This window comes from Aedes albopictus, chromosome 1 (assembly GCF_035046485.1).
Source record: "Aedes albopictus strain Foshan chromosome 1, AalbF5, whole genome shotgun sequence".
NCBI lineage: Eukaryota > Metazoa > Arthropoda > Insecta > Diptera > Culicidae > Aedes > Aedes albopictus.
The window spans coordinates 70,667,627-70,683,698 of NC_085136.1; the positions used below are offsets into that span (position 1 = coordinate 70,667,627).

General features: G+C 41.0%; 1 protein-coding gene across 11 annotated transcripts in view; it reads right to left on the minus strand.

Annotated features, from left to right (window-relative positions):
• Positions 1-1,123: 1,123 nt before the first annotated feature.
• The window catches only part of LOC109397189 (uncharacterized protein K02A2.6), a 340,877-nt gene continuing 325,928 nt past the window's right edge, over positions 1,124-16,072 (minus strand). For 5 of the 11 annotated variants that reach the window (XR_003898626.2, XR_003898627.2, XR_003898623.2 and 2 more), the window contains one exon: positions 12,674-14,459. Coding sequence is in view for 8 of the 11 variants with exons in the window: in XM_029877450.2 (XP_029733310.1) it covers positions 14,395-14,459 (65 nt within the window). In the remaining 3 variants the exon portion in view is untranslated. Of the gene's footprint in view, positions 14,463-16,072 lie in introns of all 11 variants that reach the window. The other 6 variants (XM_062844790.1, XM_062844792.1, XM_062844791.1 and 3 more) reach the window with 3 other exon arrangements.

Genomic DNA, 16,072 nt, shown 5'->3' on the forward strand with positions numbered 1-16,072 from the left:
TGACTTCCTGTCTTCTGCATCCGACGCCCAGTCCGAGTCAGCATATCCAACCAAGGGTTCATTGGCGTATCTAGGATTTTTTCCCAGGGGGTGCCAGTTTCAGTGGCTTCTAGGTTATTTTGCTTTTTTTGTAAAAGGAAGTACCGATCCACCCTCAATTTCTTAGTATAATGATATACTGCGTCGCGGAAAAAAATAGAACGTATATTTAAACGCACTATATTTTAAAGAACTGTTTTTTTTTTAATCCTAATCGTTGTACTGATGTGAGGTTTGGAAACTTGATTGTGTATAATGGGTACATGGAATTTGTATTTTAGAAATTGTTTTGCTATTTATTTCAACTAAGACTTATTTTGATTGATTGATTGATTTGTCTTTATTAAAGAGACTTTCAGCCCTTGGCTGGTTCGTCTCTAGACTTCTTTTGCAAATCTCTCAAAAATTCCTTTGGATTTGGCAAATTTCTTCGGAAATATCTTTGGACCCCTTCGGCAATATCTTTAATAATTTATTTGGTAATATGTTTAGAAATTGACACTAAACACCTTTCACGCATCTTTTAAAATTTTTATCGGCAATAACTTATTGAAAAATTCTTTTATAAATCGCTTAATAATTGTAATGAAAATTCTTAAGAAAATTTCTTCTAGATTTCTTCTGTAATTATAACATGAATTTCTGCAGCAGATAGATTTAGAATTAGAATACCTTCGGCAATCCCAATATTACTTGCATTATTTGAAAAAAAAAAAAATCTTTGGTGGTTCTTTAAAAATTCTGTCACGGTGATACTACGGCAATAACTTTTGGAATTCTTTCAAAATTTTAACTGTTAGGAACCGTCTATATTTATTATATTTACCCTACACGAATAGGTCTCTCTTTCTCACTACCCAAAGCAGAGAAGCAGAGAATAACCACACTCTCTCCACCTATTGCCATAGCAGATAATACCATTGTAATTAGAACAGTATCGATCCTCGCGCTGTACGTATCGTTTTCGCTTGAGCTACAATAAAGCAACGTGTGCCTTTCTCGCGTATCACGTGTTTCGTAGCCTAACCTAGTTGCGTTTCTAGTTGAGTGGCAGAACCACATCCGAAGACCACTACTTGCAGAACCACATCCGAAGACCACTACTTCGTCGCGAGTGTCCCCACAAGTCCGGAGAACCAGCTCCGAACAAACTCCTTTGATGATTTCGGAAAATTCTTTGAGAATTTCTACGATTTTTTTTGTGAATGTTTGTAAAAATTTTTAAAGAATATATTTATTTCGGCAATTTATTTTGAGATTGCATTTAGCCAATTAAAAAAAAAAGCCTTGATGTTTACTTTAGGAATTCCACCGGTAATGAATTCCTTTGCAACTACTTTGAAAGATTTTTTTATCTGTATTAACGAGATGTTTAGCCCTTTTTTTAATTTCTGTGGTAGTTTCATTGGAATTTAATTTATTTAATTCCTTTAGTTTTTTTTATAATTTCAATAGCTATTCTTCTGAAATTATTTTAGCAATTTTTTCCAGTTGTTTTGCAAATTTCTCAGGCAATTTCATCGTGATTACTTTTGCAATTCTTTATGATTTAATACTAGTTCTATCTATTGCTTCCGAAAATTGCTGAATTGAAAAATCAGAAATTCTAAACTGGGTTTGCTCGAAGAAAATCCTATGAAATTCACGGAAAACTTCCCGACAAATTCCAAAAGAAATTACTGGAAAAATTTCCATCAAAATTACCTTAGAACTTTCGAAGTTGTGGAGTGGACCTGGTGTGATGGTTAGATCACTTGACTATCACGCCGTGGACCTGGGATCGAATCCCACTCCCGACAAACTCACAAAACAATGTGAGTTTTTCCTTCGGAAGGGAAGTAAAGCATGGGTCCCGAGATGAACTCTTCGTTTTTGGACGTGTACGAACAACGTACGAAAATCAATGCAGTCAGTTGGACATTGTCCTTTAGATGGGCTAGATTACGCCCGAAATCTTTTCTTGATGATTGTAAGAACGATAAGTGTTATGTCTTGTCTCATGTCGCGTCTCGTGTGTGATGCTGAAGGAACTTACAAAGAAATGGCCTAGCGAACACGGAGTCGAATCCCACCCATCTCTCAATTTATCAATTAGCTATATTGTGTTTCCAGTTCAAAACCGAATTAGCGACATTTTTTCTTTTACTTCCGCTGCTTTTGCCTTGCGTTATACACTATGTCGGAAGTGGGGCGCTGTATAGAATACCAGGTGTACAATACAGCGCCCCACTTCCGACATTGTGTTTAACGCAAGGCAAAAGCAGCGCAAGTAAAAGAAAAAATGTCGCTAATTCGGTTTTGAACTGGAAACATAATAATCTGTGCCTTCTAATTAATTATAAGTTTTTCCCGTACATCCCTAAACGATTTCACTAGAGGTTTTTCTAGTAATACCTCCTGGAGTTTCTCTGGAAATTCCAACTATTCCCGAAATTCGTTTAGGGAATTCTGTAGAGATTTATATTGGAATTTCTTCAGCTGGAATTCCTTGAAGAAGACCAAGAGGAGTTCCAGGAATAATATCATGATTAATTTCTAGAGCAATACATGAATAAAAACTCTAGAGGATCTCCTGGATGAGTCCTAAGAAAAATCCCTGGGAGAATCAAAGGCATATCTGAAGGTATCCAAGGAAAATTGCCTAGAAGAATCCTAGCAAGAATACCAGAAGAAATCCCTAGAAGGATTCCTGCAGGTATCACAATAAGAATTTCTGGAGGAGACCTAGGAGGCATTGCTGACACATTAAAGGCAGCAGGAATCGCTTATGGAATCCCAGGAGGAGTTCCTGGATGAAAGTCAAGAGGGGTTCCTGGAGGAATCCAATGATAAATATTTGGAGAAATCCCAGGAAAAAATACCTTTAAGATTTCCAGGAAGAAACACTGAAGGCAATGCTCCTATGAAGATTGCCTTGAATAATCCCAGCAAGTTTTTGGAGGAATCCCTGGAGAAATTCTTAGAAGAATCCCCAGAAGAATTCCGTGAGGTATTTCAGTAAGTATTTCAGGAGGAGTCCTAGGAGGAATTGCTGGAAGAACCACAGCAGGAATATCTTGAGAAATCCAGCTGAAATTCCTGGAGGAAGAGCATGAGAAATTTATGAGAGAATCCTTGGTTAAAAATTTCTGGAGGAATCACCGGAGAGCTTCTGAAGAAATCACAGGAAAAATCTCAAGAGGTATTATTTGCAGAATTCTGGGATGTATCATTGTAGAAATCTCAGCATGAATCCTAAGAGTAATTGCTGGAGGAAACTACACAGGAAATGCCTGGGAGAATCCAAAGAAAAAATCCTTGGAATACCTAGAGAAGTCCCTGCAAGAACCGGTAAAAGTATTTTGAAAGAATTTATAACGATGGCCCTGATTGAATCGCAGAAGGAATTTCTAAAGGAATCTCAGGAAGATTTTCCGGAAGAATTTCAGCCACAATGCTAGGATAAATTCGTATAGGAATCACTAGAAGAATTTCTGGACGTATTCTAGTAAGAATGGAGGAATTGCAGGAAGAACCGCAGGAAAACTTGTTTGAGGCATCCTTGAAGGAAGGCCAAAAGGAGTTTATGCAGGAATTTCTGGAGGAATCTTTGGATAAAATCTCTGAAGGAACTCCTGGATGAGTGCTTGGAGAAATCTGTGGTAGAACAATCAAAGAAATTTCTGCAAGAATTCCAGGAAGTTTGCCTGGAAAGATCCCGGCAAAAAAGCCAGGAGAAAGCTCTAGAAGAATCCGTAGCATAATTTCTAAAGTTCCACAGTTAGAATTTCTGGAGGAAGAATAACTGGAATAACCGCAGGAATAGCTTGAGGAATTCTTGCTGGAATATCTGGAGGAATTCTTAGAATCAGGAATACCAGGGGTATCCTAAAAGTAGTTCCCCTAAAAATGCCTGAAGGATGCCTGGAAATCTCAGCAGGATTTCCCGAAAGTATTGCAGCAAGTAAGTATGCCAGGAGAATTCCCTAGAAGTATTTCTGAAGGAGTTCTAATGGGGATTGCTTGAAGAATTTCAGCTGGAATTCATGGAGGAAGGTGTTGTACTATAGTTCTTAATAAAACTCCGAATTTAATCCCGTAACCGAATACACGCTTTATTCTCACATTTCTAACCTGGCGAAAATCCCCCCACCTTCCTCCTTCTACTTTCCACTAGGGATGCTCATCTATTTCCTACACTGATCGTAAAACCCACATAACATATTCCCCTTTTTACGAGTTCACTTCTTACTGTCCATTACTGTTAACATCCAACACGTAGTCTTCAAAACGCAACGGTTTCCGGATAGTCCGTTTTGATCGTAGCACTGGACTCTCCGTCAACGGCACTGGTGATTTCGACTGGCTCGACAGCTGGTTACGACGATCGGTCGCATCTATTGGAGATCCTTGGCGATGTTCTTCAGAAGGAGTGGTCCATTCAGCTTCATTATCCGAATTGGTGTCTTCTTTTTCGTGCACTTTCTTCAGATGGCTTGAGTTACGACGATACGTTCGACCGGCGGGGGTCTCAACCATCACTGAATTGCCTTGCTTTTGTAGCACTATTGCTGGATCTGGTAGGAATGGTGCCGACAACTTGTTCGCAGGATGAAGATTTTTCATCAGTACCCGATCTCCAGTCTGCAGATACGATGTTTTTGCTCCTCTTGCAGCATCAGCATGAGTTTTCGCAGCGTGTTTGTAGATTGCATCTCTATCTCGAACAGCTTCATCAGTCGCACTCACTATTTGAGACATGTGGGGAATCCAGTCTCTGAACTTCCGACCGAAAAGTATTTCTGCCGGAGAATATCCCGTAGCAGGATGTGGTGTCAAAGCATAGACATAATTGAACTCCTCCAAATCTTTTCTCCAGTCGGATTTGTTCAGCTCAGCAATCTGCAAAATCTTCAAAATCGAACGATTTTGGCGCTCGACCTCGCCGTTGGCCTGCGGCCAATAAGGAGTCGTTTGTCGCATTCGCACGCCGAATTTGTCGCAGAAGTCTTCCATTTCCTTGCTCGTAAAGTTTCGTGCGTTATCGGTCGTCAAAATAGTCGGGATTCCAAGCCGCATAAAAAGAGGGTGTAGTTTGTCAATGATATCCGAGGAGGTTGTGTGCCTCAATATCTCCACAATTCGAAATCGACTATATGCGTCGACTATTACCAAAAGCGAATCTCCTGATGGAAGGGGACCAAGCATATCCATATTCAAATGCTCCCATGGTTTTTGAGGTAACTCTCTGATCGCCATAGGTTCCGGAGGCGCTGCTTTCCCGACAATTTGACATTCTAGACAACTACGTACAGCCTTTTCTACGTCGCCGTCCATTGATGGCCACCACACTTTAGAACGAAGACGCTGCTTAGACCGTTCAATGCCAGGATGCCCTATATGTGCCAACATCAAAACACGCTTCTGCAGACGGACCGGAATCACAAGACGCTCTCCTCGCAGTAGCACTTCATTGCAGCAATACAGCTCATCTTTGAACGCAGCATATTTCTTCACAGATTCACTCCATCGGCCGGTACGAAGGGCTTCTTTGACGGCACACAATGTTGTATCAGCTAACGATTCCTTGACGATTTCCTCCAATCTCAACGCAACAGGCTTCGCACGTTCAGCAATCACCAGCACCGATTGCTCTCCAATTTGATCATAGGTAGAACAATGCTGAAACTGTGGCAACCGGGACAACGGGTCAGCAATGTTGATTTTACCAGGAATATGAACTATTTTGAAGCGGAACGACTGCAAACGCATGGCCCACCTTTCAATCCTCGGGCAAGAATGATGCTCAGGCCCGAATATTACCTTGAGGGGCTCGTGGTCCGTCAATAATAAAAACTCCAGACCACGAAGGTAAACTTGTAGACGCTCCGTTGCCCATACCAGAGCCAAGGCCTCCTTTTCGTTTTGCGCATAAGACTTATCCGTTTCCGACAAACTCTTGCTAATGTAACAGATTACTCTCTTGATGCCATCTTTCTCCTGCAGTAACACGGCACCGAGCCCTGTCGGACTCGCATCCGCGATCAAAATCGTTTTGTCTTTTGGAGAGTAGTATCCTAAAGACTTCGGATCCGCCAAAATACTTTTGATTTCCAGAAATGCTGCCTGATGCGTCAGTTCCCATCGAAATTTAGTGTCCTTCCGCAACAACCCCCGAAGTGGTGTAGTCAACACCACTAACGTTGACAAGTTAGGAATGAAGCGGCTCAGGTATGTGATCATGCCGAGAAAATTCCGCATCTCCTGAACATTCCTTGGTTCACACAGCAGTTTGATGGCTTCCACCTTATCCATGGTTGGTTTTATTCCGTTCTCCGACAGAATGTGGCCCATGAATGTAACTTCTGACTTCCCGTATACGCATTTACGAGGGTTGATCGTGATACCATATTCCTGTAAGCGACGCAACACTAATCTGAGAACTTCATCGTGGATCCGTTTATTTGGTGCGAACACAAGAATGTCGTCGATAAACACCTTTACTCCAGAGATTCCTTTCAGAACACGTTCGATAATACTCTGAAATACCTCTGAGGCACAGTTCATTCCGAACGCTAATCGTTTATAGCGATAATATCCTTGATGAGTTGCAAACGTAGTGATGAACCGTGTATTCTCCGCTAGTACCACTTGGTGAAAGGCTTTCACGAGATCTATTTTGGAAAACCATTTGCAGTTCTGAAGATGTGGTAGAATGTCCTCAAACGTCGGTAATGGATAATGTTGTGGGACAATTGCTCGGTTGGCTGCTCGCATGTCAACACAAAGACGCACAGCAGAAGGGTCGCCAGCTTTTGGTGAAACAACTAGTCGAGAAATCCAAGGAGAATCTCTCGGAGCCGGTTCGATTATGTCCTGGTCCAACATGTTGTCGATTTCCTTCTGCACCTTCTCCTGGAGTGGAATCGGAATGTGGCACTTTGTATGCTGAACTGGTTTCACTTCCTCGTTGATTTGAAGAGACACTTCCATTCCGTTGATCTTCCCAATGTTGTCAGCACTGCAGCTTACTCCCCAGACGTTAGTGTTGATTTTTAGAATCTGTAGCTGAGTCGCCGTGTCACAGCTTAGCAAACTTGCACCTCTGCTTTTCACTACAATCACTTCTGCCACAATTTCCCGATCCTTAGTGGCGATTTTGGCTGTAAACTCCCCCAACACATCGAGGTCATTGTTCCCATACGCCTTCAACACTCTCTTCGTCCCCTTGGCTTGGGACAGCACTTGAACTTGATTCTTCTTCAGGAATTCCCATGTGTCACTGTTAATAACATTAACTCCTGCTCCAGAGTCAACAATCCATTTGATTTTAACTCCCCCCACACTACACACTACTTTTTCGCCGTTTGTATTTTCGGTGTCAGTGGCCAAATGAGAATCGCGCTACAATATTCGTTGGTCAGTCGGTTTTCTCGGTAGGGCGATGGAAGTGCTAGTGAAAAATCCGGGTTCAGAATCGCGCTACAATATTCGTTGGTCAGTCGGTTTTCTCGGTAGAGCCATGCAAGCGATAGTGTGGAATGCGGAATCAGATTAGCTTGAGAATTTTCGAATGGCTGACAATTTTCAGGTAAGAGTGATGGAGGTGCGAGTGAAAAATCCGGGATCAGAATCGCGCTACAATAATCGTAGATCAGTCGGTTTCCACGGTAGGGCGATGGAAACGCGAGCACGAAATCCGGGATCAGTGGTCATCGTGATCAAATAAATCATAATCGTGATGAAGACCGCGACGTGTATTTCCATATAACTAGTGGATCATATCACCTAACAGAGGTGGCTCCTAGATCCACACCTTACCCTACCCTACTAACCACCATTCCTTCCCGTGACAACTGTGGGGATGCTGTGGATTCCACGGTTTCTAGTAGCAACGGTTGTCGAACTAACATTCCTTCCCTTTCCTGATGACCGTAAGGACGTGGCCAGCGCCGTTATTGACTTTAAATAGCTGAACTCTCGAATTGTGCACATTGAGAATGGTTAGCTAGTCCCAAGCTTTCACATTCATTGGCTCTCTGTGCAACTTCGATTGTTCTGGTCAATCACGGAGTAGCAACTACGATGTGTACGGTTATCTTTGCTTTTTGCTTTGCTTTGTTTGTATTTTCGGTGTCAGTGGCCAAACACATATTTAACACTATCGTCTCCGCCCACCACTTCACTGACGGCATCATCAGAATCATAAAACGTTTCGGAGCCAGCCACAGACTCCTTGTCAATTTGACGAACTGGTTGGTTACTCATTTTCTTCTCACGATGTTTCGTTTTACAACACCGTTTGAAATGGCCAATAAGGCCACATTTATCACACTTCTTATCTTTCGCAGGACAACAATCATCATTCGCGTAGTGTCCTGTATGTCCACAACGGTAGCAAGTATTCTTCGAAGTTGTGATCTTGTTGACTTCAACTGAATTTTGCAATTGTTGACGCACTTTTTCAATCGTTTCCAGTGACCGACCTTCATTAACTATTTCTGCCAATGTCATGTCCGGTTTTGTCAATATCTTCGCACGCAATTCATCCGACGAACCTCGCTCAAAAATCTGTTCTTTTATATTCTCTTCTAACCAATCACCGTACTCGCACAAACTCCCCTGTTCTCTTAGACGTAACACAAATTTGGATATCTTCTCATCAGGGCTTTGTTGCAAATTACGAAATACGTGTCGCTCCCGAGGTAAACATTTCATCGGTATGAAGTGGTTGTCAAGAACTTGTATTGCATCTTTATACACATCCGATCCAGCTGCTGCTTGAGCTTCTTCATCAACCAAGCTGTCATAAATGTCACGCACACTTTCGCCGGCATAATGTAGAAGATACGACTTCTTCCGTGATGCAAGCGAAACGTTGTTTACATCCAGGAAAATTTCAAACGAACGTTTCCACTTCTTCCATCTCGTGCTCACATTTGTGGTATCATCGGGATCAAAGGGCAACACACCCACAGCTCCAAGTGCACTCATACTTGAACCGACACTGTCGCTTTTTTCAACCACGCCAATGTTCTCTTTTGTTTTTCACTCAACTGAATTTGCCTTTTTATTACACGTTATCACAGAGCTGCAATCACAATTTCACTCGAAATAAATCCGCACGACACACATCGCAATATCCCATACTCGATCGCCAATTGTTGTACTATAGTTCTTAATAAAACTCCGAATTTAATCCCGTAACCGAATACACGCTTTATTCTCACATTTATAACCTGGCGAAAATCCCCCCACCTTCCTCCTTCTACTTTCCACTAGGGATGCTATTTCCTACACTGATCGTAAAACCCACATAACAGAAGGGCAATAGAAGTTCTTGGAGAAATCTTCTGTAAAGTTTCTGGAAGAAACTCTGGAGGAAGTCCTGGATAAATTCTTGAAGAAATCTCTGGAAGAATCACCGAAGGGATTTTTAGAAAAATCTAAGGGAGATTTTCCGGAAAAATTTCTGGAACTTCCCTAGTAGAATACCTGAAGGTACCTTATTGAGAATTTTTGGAGGAGTTCTAAGAGAAATTGCTGCAGGAATCGCAGCAGGGGTTGCTTGAGGAATCCTAGCCACAATTCCCGGAGGAAGGTCACTATAGGCTCCTGGAAGAAAAGGACAGATCGGTGAAGTACTAGATTTGTAGTAATGAGCTGAATTTTAGTATGGTGAGAAGGTCAATTCTCCGTTTCTGTAATACAATGGTGCAAAAAGCGTGGTTATTATGATTCCTAGCCTAATTTGATGCTGTTTGAGCCAAAACTTCGGATAACTATGTTGTTTATGTTGCAAGAAATGGAGAAAACAACAACACTGTTGCCCGAAGTTTTGCTCAAACAGCATCAAATTAGACAAGGAATCATAATACCCACGCTTTTTGCACCATTTCATTGCAGAAACGGAGAATTGACCTTCTCACCATACTAAAATTCAGCTCATTACTACAAATCTAGTACTACACCGAACGTGCTCCATTCCATGAGAAATTTCTGGAAGAATATCTGAATTAAATCTCTGGAGGAATTCCTGAAAGAATCACCGGAGAAACTTCTGAAAGGATCCCAGGAAGATTGTCTTGAATAATCCCGCTAGAAATTCCTGAAGGAATCCCAATAGAATTTTTTAGAAGAATTCCGAGAATTTCCTAAGAAATCCTAGGAGAAAATGCTGGACCAATCTCTGCAGAATTTTCTAGTATATACAGGGGGTGGCCAAAATGTTTGGGATAGGCAACTTTTTTTTTCTCTCACAATAAAGTTCAACATGCTATAATTTTTCATAGAGTGCATCGAAAAATCTCAAATTTTGACTGTTTGTCAACCTATATATGTGCATCATTGATACAAATTTCGGCTCAATTGATCAATCTTTCGCAAAGTTAAAACCATTCCGGTAAAACACTATTTTCAAGCCAACTAATTTTTGAGCTGTTATATCTCGGAAACCAGTGAACCGAATTGAATGAAATTTTGAACCCTCTGTACAACCCCATCAGGACTGGAGCTGGAGAATCCGAAGGGAAATTCATTGAAGGAAAAAACCGGTAGGAATCCATAAGAAAACCTAGAGAAATCACTGTATAAATAGATAGAGGTATTTCTGGAGAAATCCATAGAGAGTCTGTTGATTCTGACCAATAGGCGACAAACATATCTAAAGGCCCAATCTGCAAAATAGAAGCTTTCTTTGTTCCGGCTCTCTTTAAATTATTACGATGTCACTGTGAAAATTTTGACTATTTGTGATGTAAAGATCGGCAAAGGATTGATTAATCTACCTTCCGATGCAAGAAGTAAATCAAATTTTATAAATACAAGCACGTTATAATCGAAAGAGAGGTGACTTAAAGAGAGCCTCTCATATGCACTTAGGACCTATAGAAATGTTTGGCCTGAATATCCTAAACGCCAAAACGTACAACGAGTATTTAAGTAATTCTGAGTGTGCTTCAGTTTTGTTTAAATGTGCCATTAAAAAATATTACAATTTTTGTGTTAAGTTTTAAATTTTATGTGTCTGTCAAGAAAAGATTCTAGGATGTGCCAAATTTGTTCTAGGGGGTGCCAGGCACACCATCGTGCGAACAAGAAGGGAAAGATGAACCTGTGTAAGGGCCTTTAGCGGATGTAGAACCATCGGAGAAACCGGTGGTCTTCGAGCACTCTAGCGACGACGAAACGAACAACGACTCCGACGAATCGGTAGACGGCGATTCACCTGGACTGGACCCTTCGCAAACAGAGAGACGCGATACTCAGGGCGAGTCGTCAAGGCGAAGCGAACGGGAGCACCAATTAAAGGATAAGTTGCTAGGCTGCACTGGAATCTCTAGAGATTTCGCTGGAATCGTACGAGACATTCCGCACAAATCTCTCCAGAAGCACTCTCCAGATGTTCCACTGGATTCTATCCAGGGATTCTCTGGAGTCTCTCCAGAGATATCGTTGGAAACTTAAGTGATTTCGCTAGAATCTCTCCAGACATTCCGCTGGAATCTCTTCAAACATTCCGCTGGAATCTCCAGATATTCCACTGAAATCTCTCCACAGATATTACTGGAATCCCTCCGAAGATTTTGCTACAATCTTTCCAAATGTTTTACAATAATCTCTCCTGTGATTTTGCTGGAAACTTTAGTTATTTCGCTGAAATCTCTCCAAACATTCAACTGGAATCTCCAGACATTCCACTGGAATCTCTTCAAAGATTTCCCTGGAATCTCTCCAGGGATTTTGCTGGAGTCTCTCCAGAGATTTTGCTTTAATCTCTTCAAATGTTTTGCAAGAACCTCTCCAGAGATTTCACTGGTTTCTTTCCAGGAGTTCCGCTGGAATTGTTCCAGCGATTTCATTTTTTGGAGATTCTGCTGGAATCTCTCTAGAAAATCTACTAAATTGTCTCCAGTGATTCCTCTGAAATCTCCAGAGATTCTGTTCGGATTTCTCCAAAGATTCTGCTAGGATCTCTCCAGTGCTTCCGTTGGAATATATCCAGAAATGCTGCTGTAATGATTTTTCTTAAGGGCCTAACTGACTTGATCGATTTCTCTTCGTCGACTCTCTCTTTCGCTAATAACTTGATCAAAACAAACAAAATCATTATTCTTTTTGTTTCTAGAGCAAGATGTAGTCGTCGTCTTCGCATTTCAACCAAAAAATCTTTGGAAAACTCAATACACTTTCCGTAATAACACAAAGAGAGGATCTATGAAGAGAAATCGGAAATGTCAGTTAGGCCCTAATGAAGAATCAGTGTCGATTTATAAAGATTCCACTGGTATTTCTACAGATATGGCGCTGGAATATCTTTTTTGAGATTCTACTATAACCTCGGCAGAGATTTGGCTGAATATCCAGAGGTTCAGCTGGAATCTCTCTTGACAGGCTGCTGAAATCTGTCCAAGGATTCTCCTGGCATCTCTCCAGAGAATTATACGGCAAATTCTCCAGAGATTCTACTTGAATCTGCCTCGAGATTGTACTAAAATCTCTCCAGAGATTCTATATCTACAGTAATCTCTCCGGAGATTCTATCGGAACCTTTCCAGATATTTCCCTGAAATTACTCCAGAGAGAGATCTAAATCAGGGGATGTTTCTCTAGCAAAGTAAACAAATAGCAACTCAAACGCCGAAACCCAATCTCCTGAAATTCATTAAAATAACTCTCTCTTTTATTTCGATCTCTTTTTCACTTGGTTTCAATTCTGTCCTTCTAAGCCTACAGCTACCCACATTATTGGTTTCATCGCTTTGAATAGCCTTTTTAGGTCCCTCCCCACCCCCATCCTCTTGTCACATTTTCTATTTTTCCGAATTCGAGTCAAAAGTTCAGATTTATCTCACTTGAACTTACTCACGTTCAAAACAAACACTCAAAAGTTCCGTTCTTTCTCACTCGCTCTGTCACATTCGAGACCATTTTTGACGTCACGTGAAACTTTTTCTTATAATGATTATTCCGATTAGTTTATTTTTTTTTTCAAGTTTGCTTCGTTATTCAACTGGTGGAAGTTAACTTACTTTTTATCAACGTTCTAAGTATTATTCTTGTTTGTTTTTAGTTTTTTTTTGTATTAATTATCCGTTGATTCAAAGATCTTCTTTAATGTCACCTATCTAAAGTTGTTCAACGAGTTAATCTGTTTTTTCTCTGTTATTACTCCTCATTATAGTCTAACTTTCTCTCTAATCTTTAGTTCACTGCACGTTTTGTTTGTCTGTTAGTACGTACGCTACTAGAGTTGATTTTGTTTTTTTATTTCTTTATTCTAACGACTAAAATTGGGGGTTCACATTTAACACTGGTTTTTAATATCGATACCATTCTTCGGAAAAATAAAACTCATCCCTTTTCTCTCTTATTTTTTTTTCTTATCCGCTCCAAGCCTGTCATAAATTCTAACCTAAAATGCTATTTTTGTTGTCAGTTGGTCTGCACAACTGTCAAACCACGAACATCAAGAGTTGAAATATTTCTCGCTATGAATTATGTTCCGATTTCAACAACTGGTATAGTAGTTCTAAATGGTTTACTTTTTTTGGTTTCAATTTGTTGCCCTACTTGATTATTTGACTTTCTTTTATGTTTTCTGGTTTAGCTATTTACAAGTCATCTAGCGACTTTTACTCACATTCACTTAACAATTCTCTGATTGCGAACAAATGATATAGAGAAGGCCCATTCTGGTTGGATTGAAACTTGTTGGGATTACTAGTTGGATAGAGAACAGTCATCCAAGTCAGATTTCAAATGTTATTCGTTATTACGAGTTCATTGAATTATTAGGTGTGAAAAACGTTAGTGGTGAATATGAAACTTTTTAAAATACTTCTATTCACCACTAACTGTTGAAGTTTTAGCTCCACCACGTTGAGGTGCGTAGTTCTAAAATATCATTGAAGAACATTGTTTCAAACTTGAATGGCTGTTCTCTGTTCTCCGTTCTTAAAAGGCTCTAGTATAAAAGTAAAACGTCTTTTCAGTAGATCTTTCGCAATTTTTAATGGTAACACTAAACGCTGAATCAAAGCTGACATTTTGACATTTGATTTTTATTCAACATCGAACCTTCCATTCTAACAACTTCTAGGTTTATATCTAACCAAAAATTTGATCACGAAACATTGAAAAACTACTTCTTTCCTATATTTTTCAGACTCCCATCCATCGCTCTATTCGGCTGGCGACGAAATCCTGGTTTCCGGTGTTCCCCCTTGGGCTGCTACTCTAGCGCTTCTCAGCATGATCGCTCAATCCGGCCCAATCCACGTCCAACGGAATGATGCTCTGCAGTGGATCCACTTGGTAGTCGAAGTGCTGCCGTTGCTGCTGCTGCTGGTAGGGGGAACACCGCCAGGGCTAATATTAGACGGCCGTCTCGTGGTCGGTTTCGTCGATCCGACCAAGGCGCCACGCGTTCGGATCCGCTGCTGCTTTTGGGGGTGAGAAGTAGAGGAAAGGTTAGAATGAGACGATTGTGAGTATGTTTGAAGTTATTCTTCGCTTCAAATGAGCGTCACTGGTTTTGTTGAATAAGTTCACATTAAACGGTCATAGAATTTTCGGTGAAATCTTTCAATTATTTAGGTGAAAAAACAGTTACGCTCATTTGATTGCAACTATTTAATGTTTGTAAGGTTTATTGTGAAGTGCAACCATTCAAATGAGTTTTACTTATTTTACAGGACATACATGCACAGACAGTCTACAATGCGATGATGAAAATAGAAATCTTCAAAGACGATAAATGTAGAAGAAAATACAACGGAGGCGTTATACCTCTCCTCTCCTCTTCTTGGCGTAACGTCCTCACTGGGACAAAGCCTGCTTCTCAGCTTAATGTTCTATGAGCACTTCCGCAGTTTTTAACTGAGAGCTTCCTCTGCCAATGACCATTTTGCATGTGGCAGGCACGAAGATACTCTATGCCCAAGGAAGTCAAGGAAATTTCCTTTACGAAAAGATCCTGGACCGACCGGGAATCGAACCCGTCACCCTCTGCATGGTCATGCTGAATACCCGTGCGTTTACCGCCTCGGCTATATGGGCCCTCATGTGGTTATACCTTTGCTATTAATTAACGTGTACTTCATACTGGAAGTATTTACCTTTTCACACAAACCCTGTGTCGCACTGTTTTGACAGTTGATATCAATTTTCACAGGTTATGGACACCACGATGAAAGAGAGATCTGGAATTCTTCAGCTCAAAAGGGACAACTTTGCGAACTAGCACTACAGAGTCAAGCGACACCAGGAGCCTACGAACGTTTCTGAAGAGGTGCCTGTGGCTGATCCGGAAGGTAAGAAATGGATGAAAATTGTAAAATCTACGTTCGGAGGTTATGGCTTTTAGTGTTGGGTGGAAAAACGAGTTCTGCGAGTACATTAACAGCGAGCAACTGCCACCGGATTACGTTCTTGTTTCCTTGGACGTCGTGTCGTTGTTCACGTGCATCCCCAAGGATCTGGTACGTGACGTCATCAACAACTGGGAAAAAATCAAGCAACACACCGACATAAACTTGAACATGTTCTTGAAGATGACCAAATTGTGCATGGATTGTAGCTATTCACGGTTCAAGGGACAGTTCTACCAGCAGGATCTCGACACAGCGATGCGCAATCCATTATAACTCAGCATCGCGGATCTAGTGATGTAGGCATTGCTAGACAAAGTCAGTCAACGAGAGTCAACTTCCCGTTCCCAGTATTGAAGAAGTACGTGATCGACTTAAAGCTGGCAGTCCCCAAGGACGTGATCGAAGAGGTGAGGAAAATCTTCAATGAATACAACAAGAAAATTCAGTTTACAGCGGAAGTTGAAGAAAATGAGAATATTCCTTTTCTCGACTTGCTACTGGCAAGACAATCCGGCCACACAATCATAACCTATGTAAGCTGCAGCGAAGGCGTATCCGATGCTGTAGACCGCGGTTTCTTTTTGTCGCGATTGTGATCAACTGGATAAATCATCTGGTTAGGACGGGCTTCGTAGAAAGATCAGCAACAATCGAAACGTTAGGACAACCGGTGAGTTCTG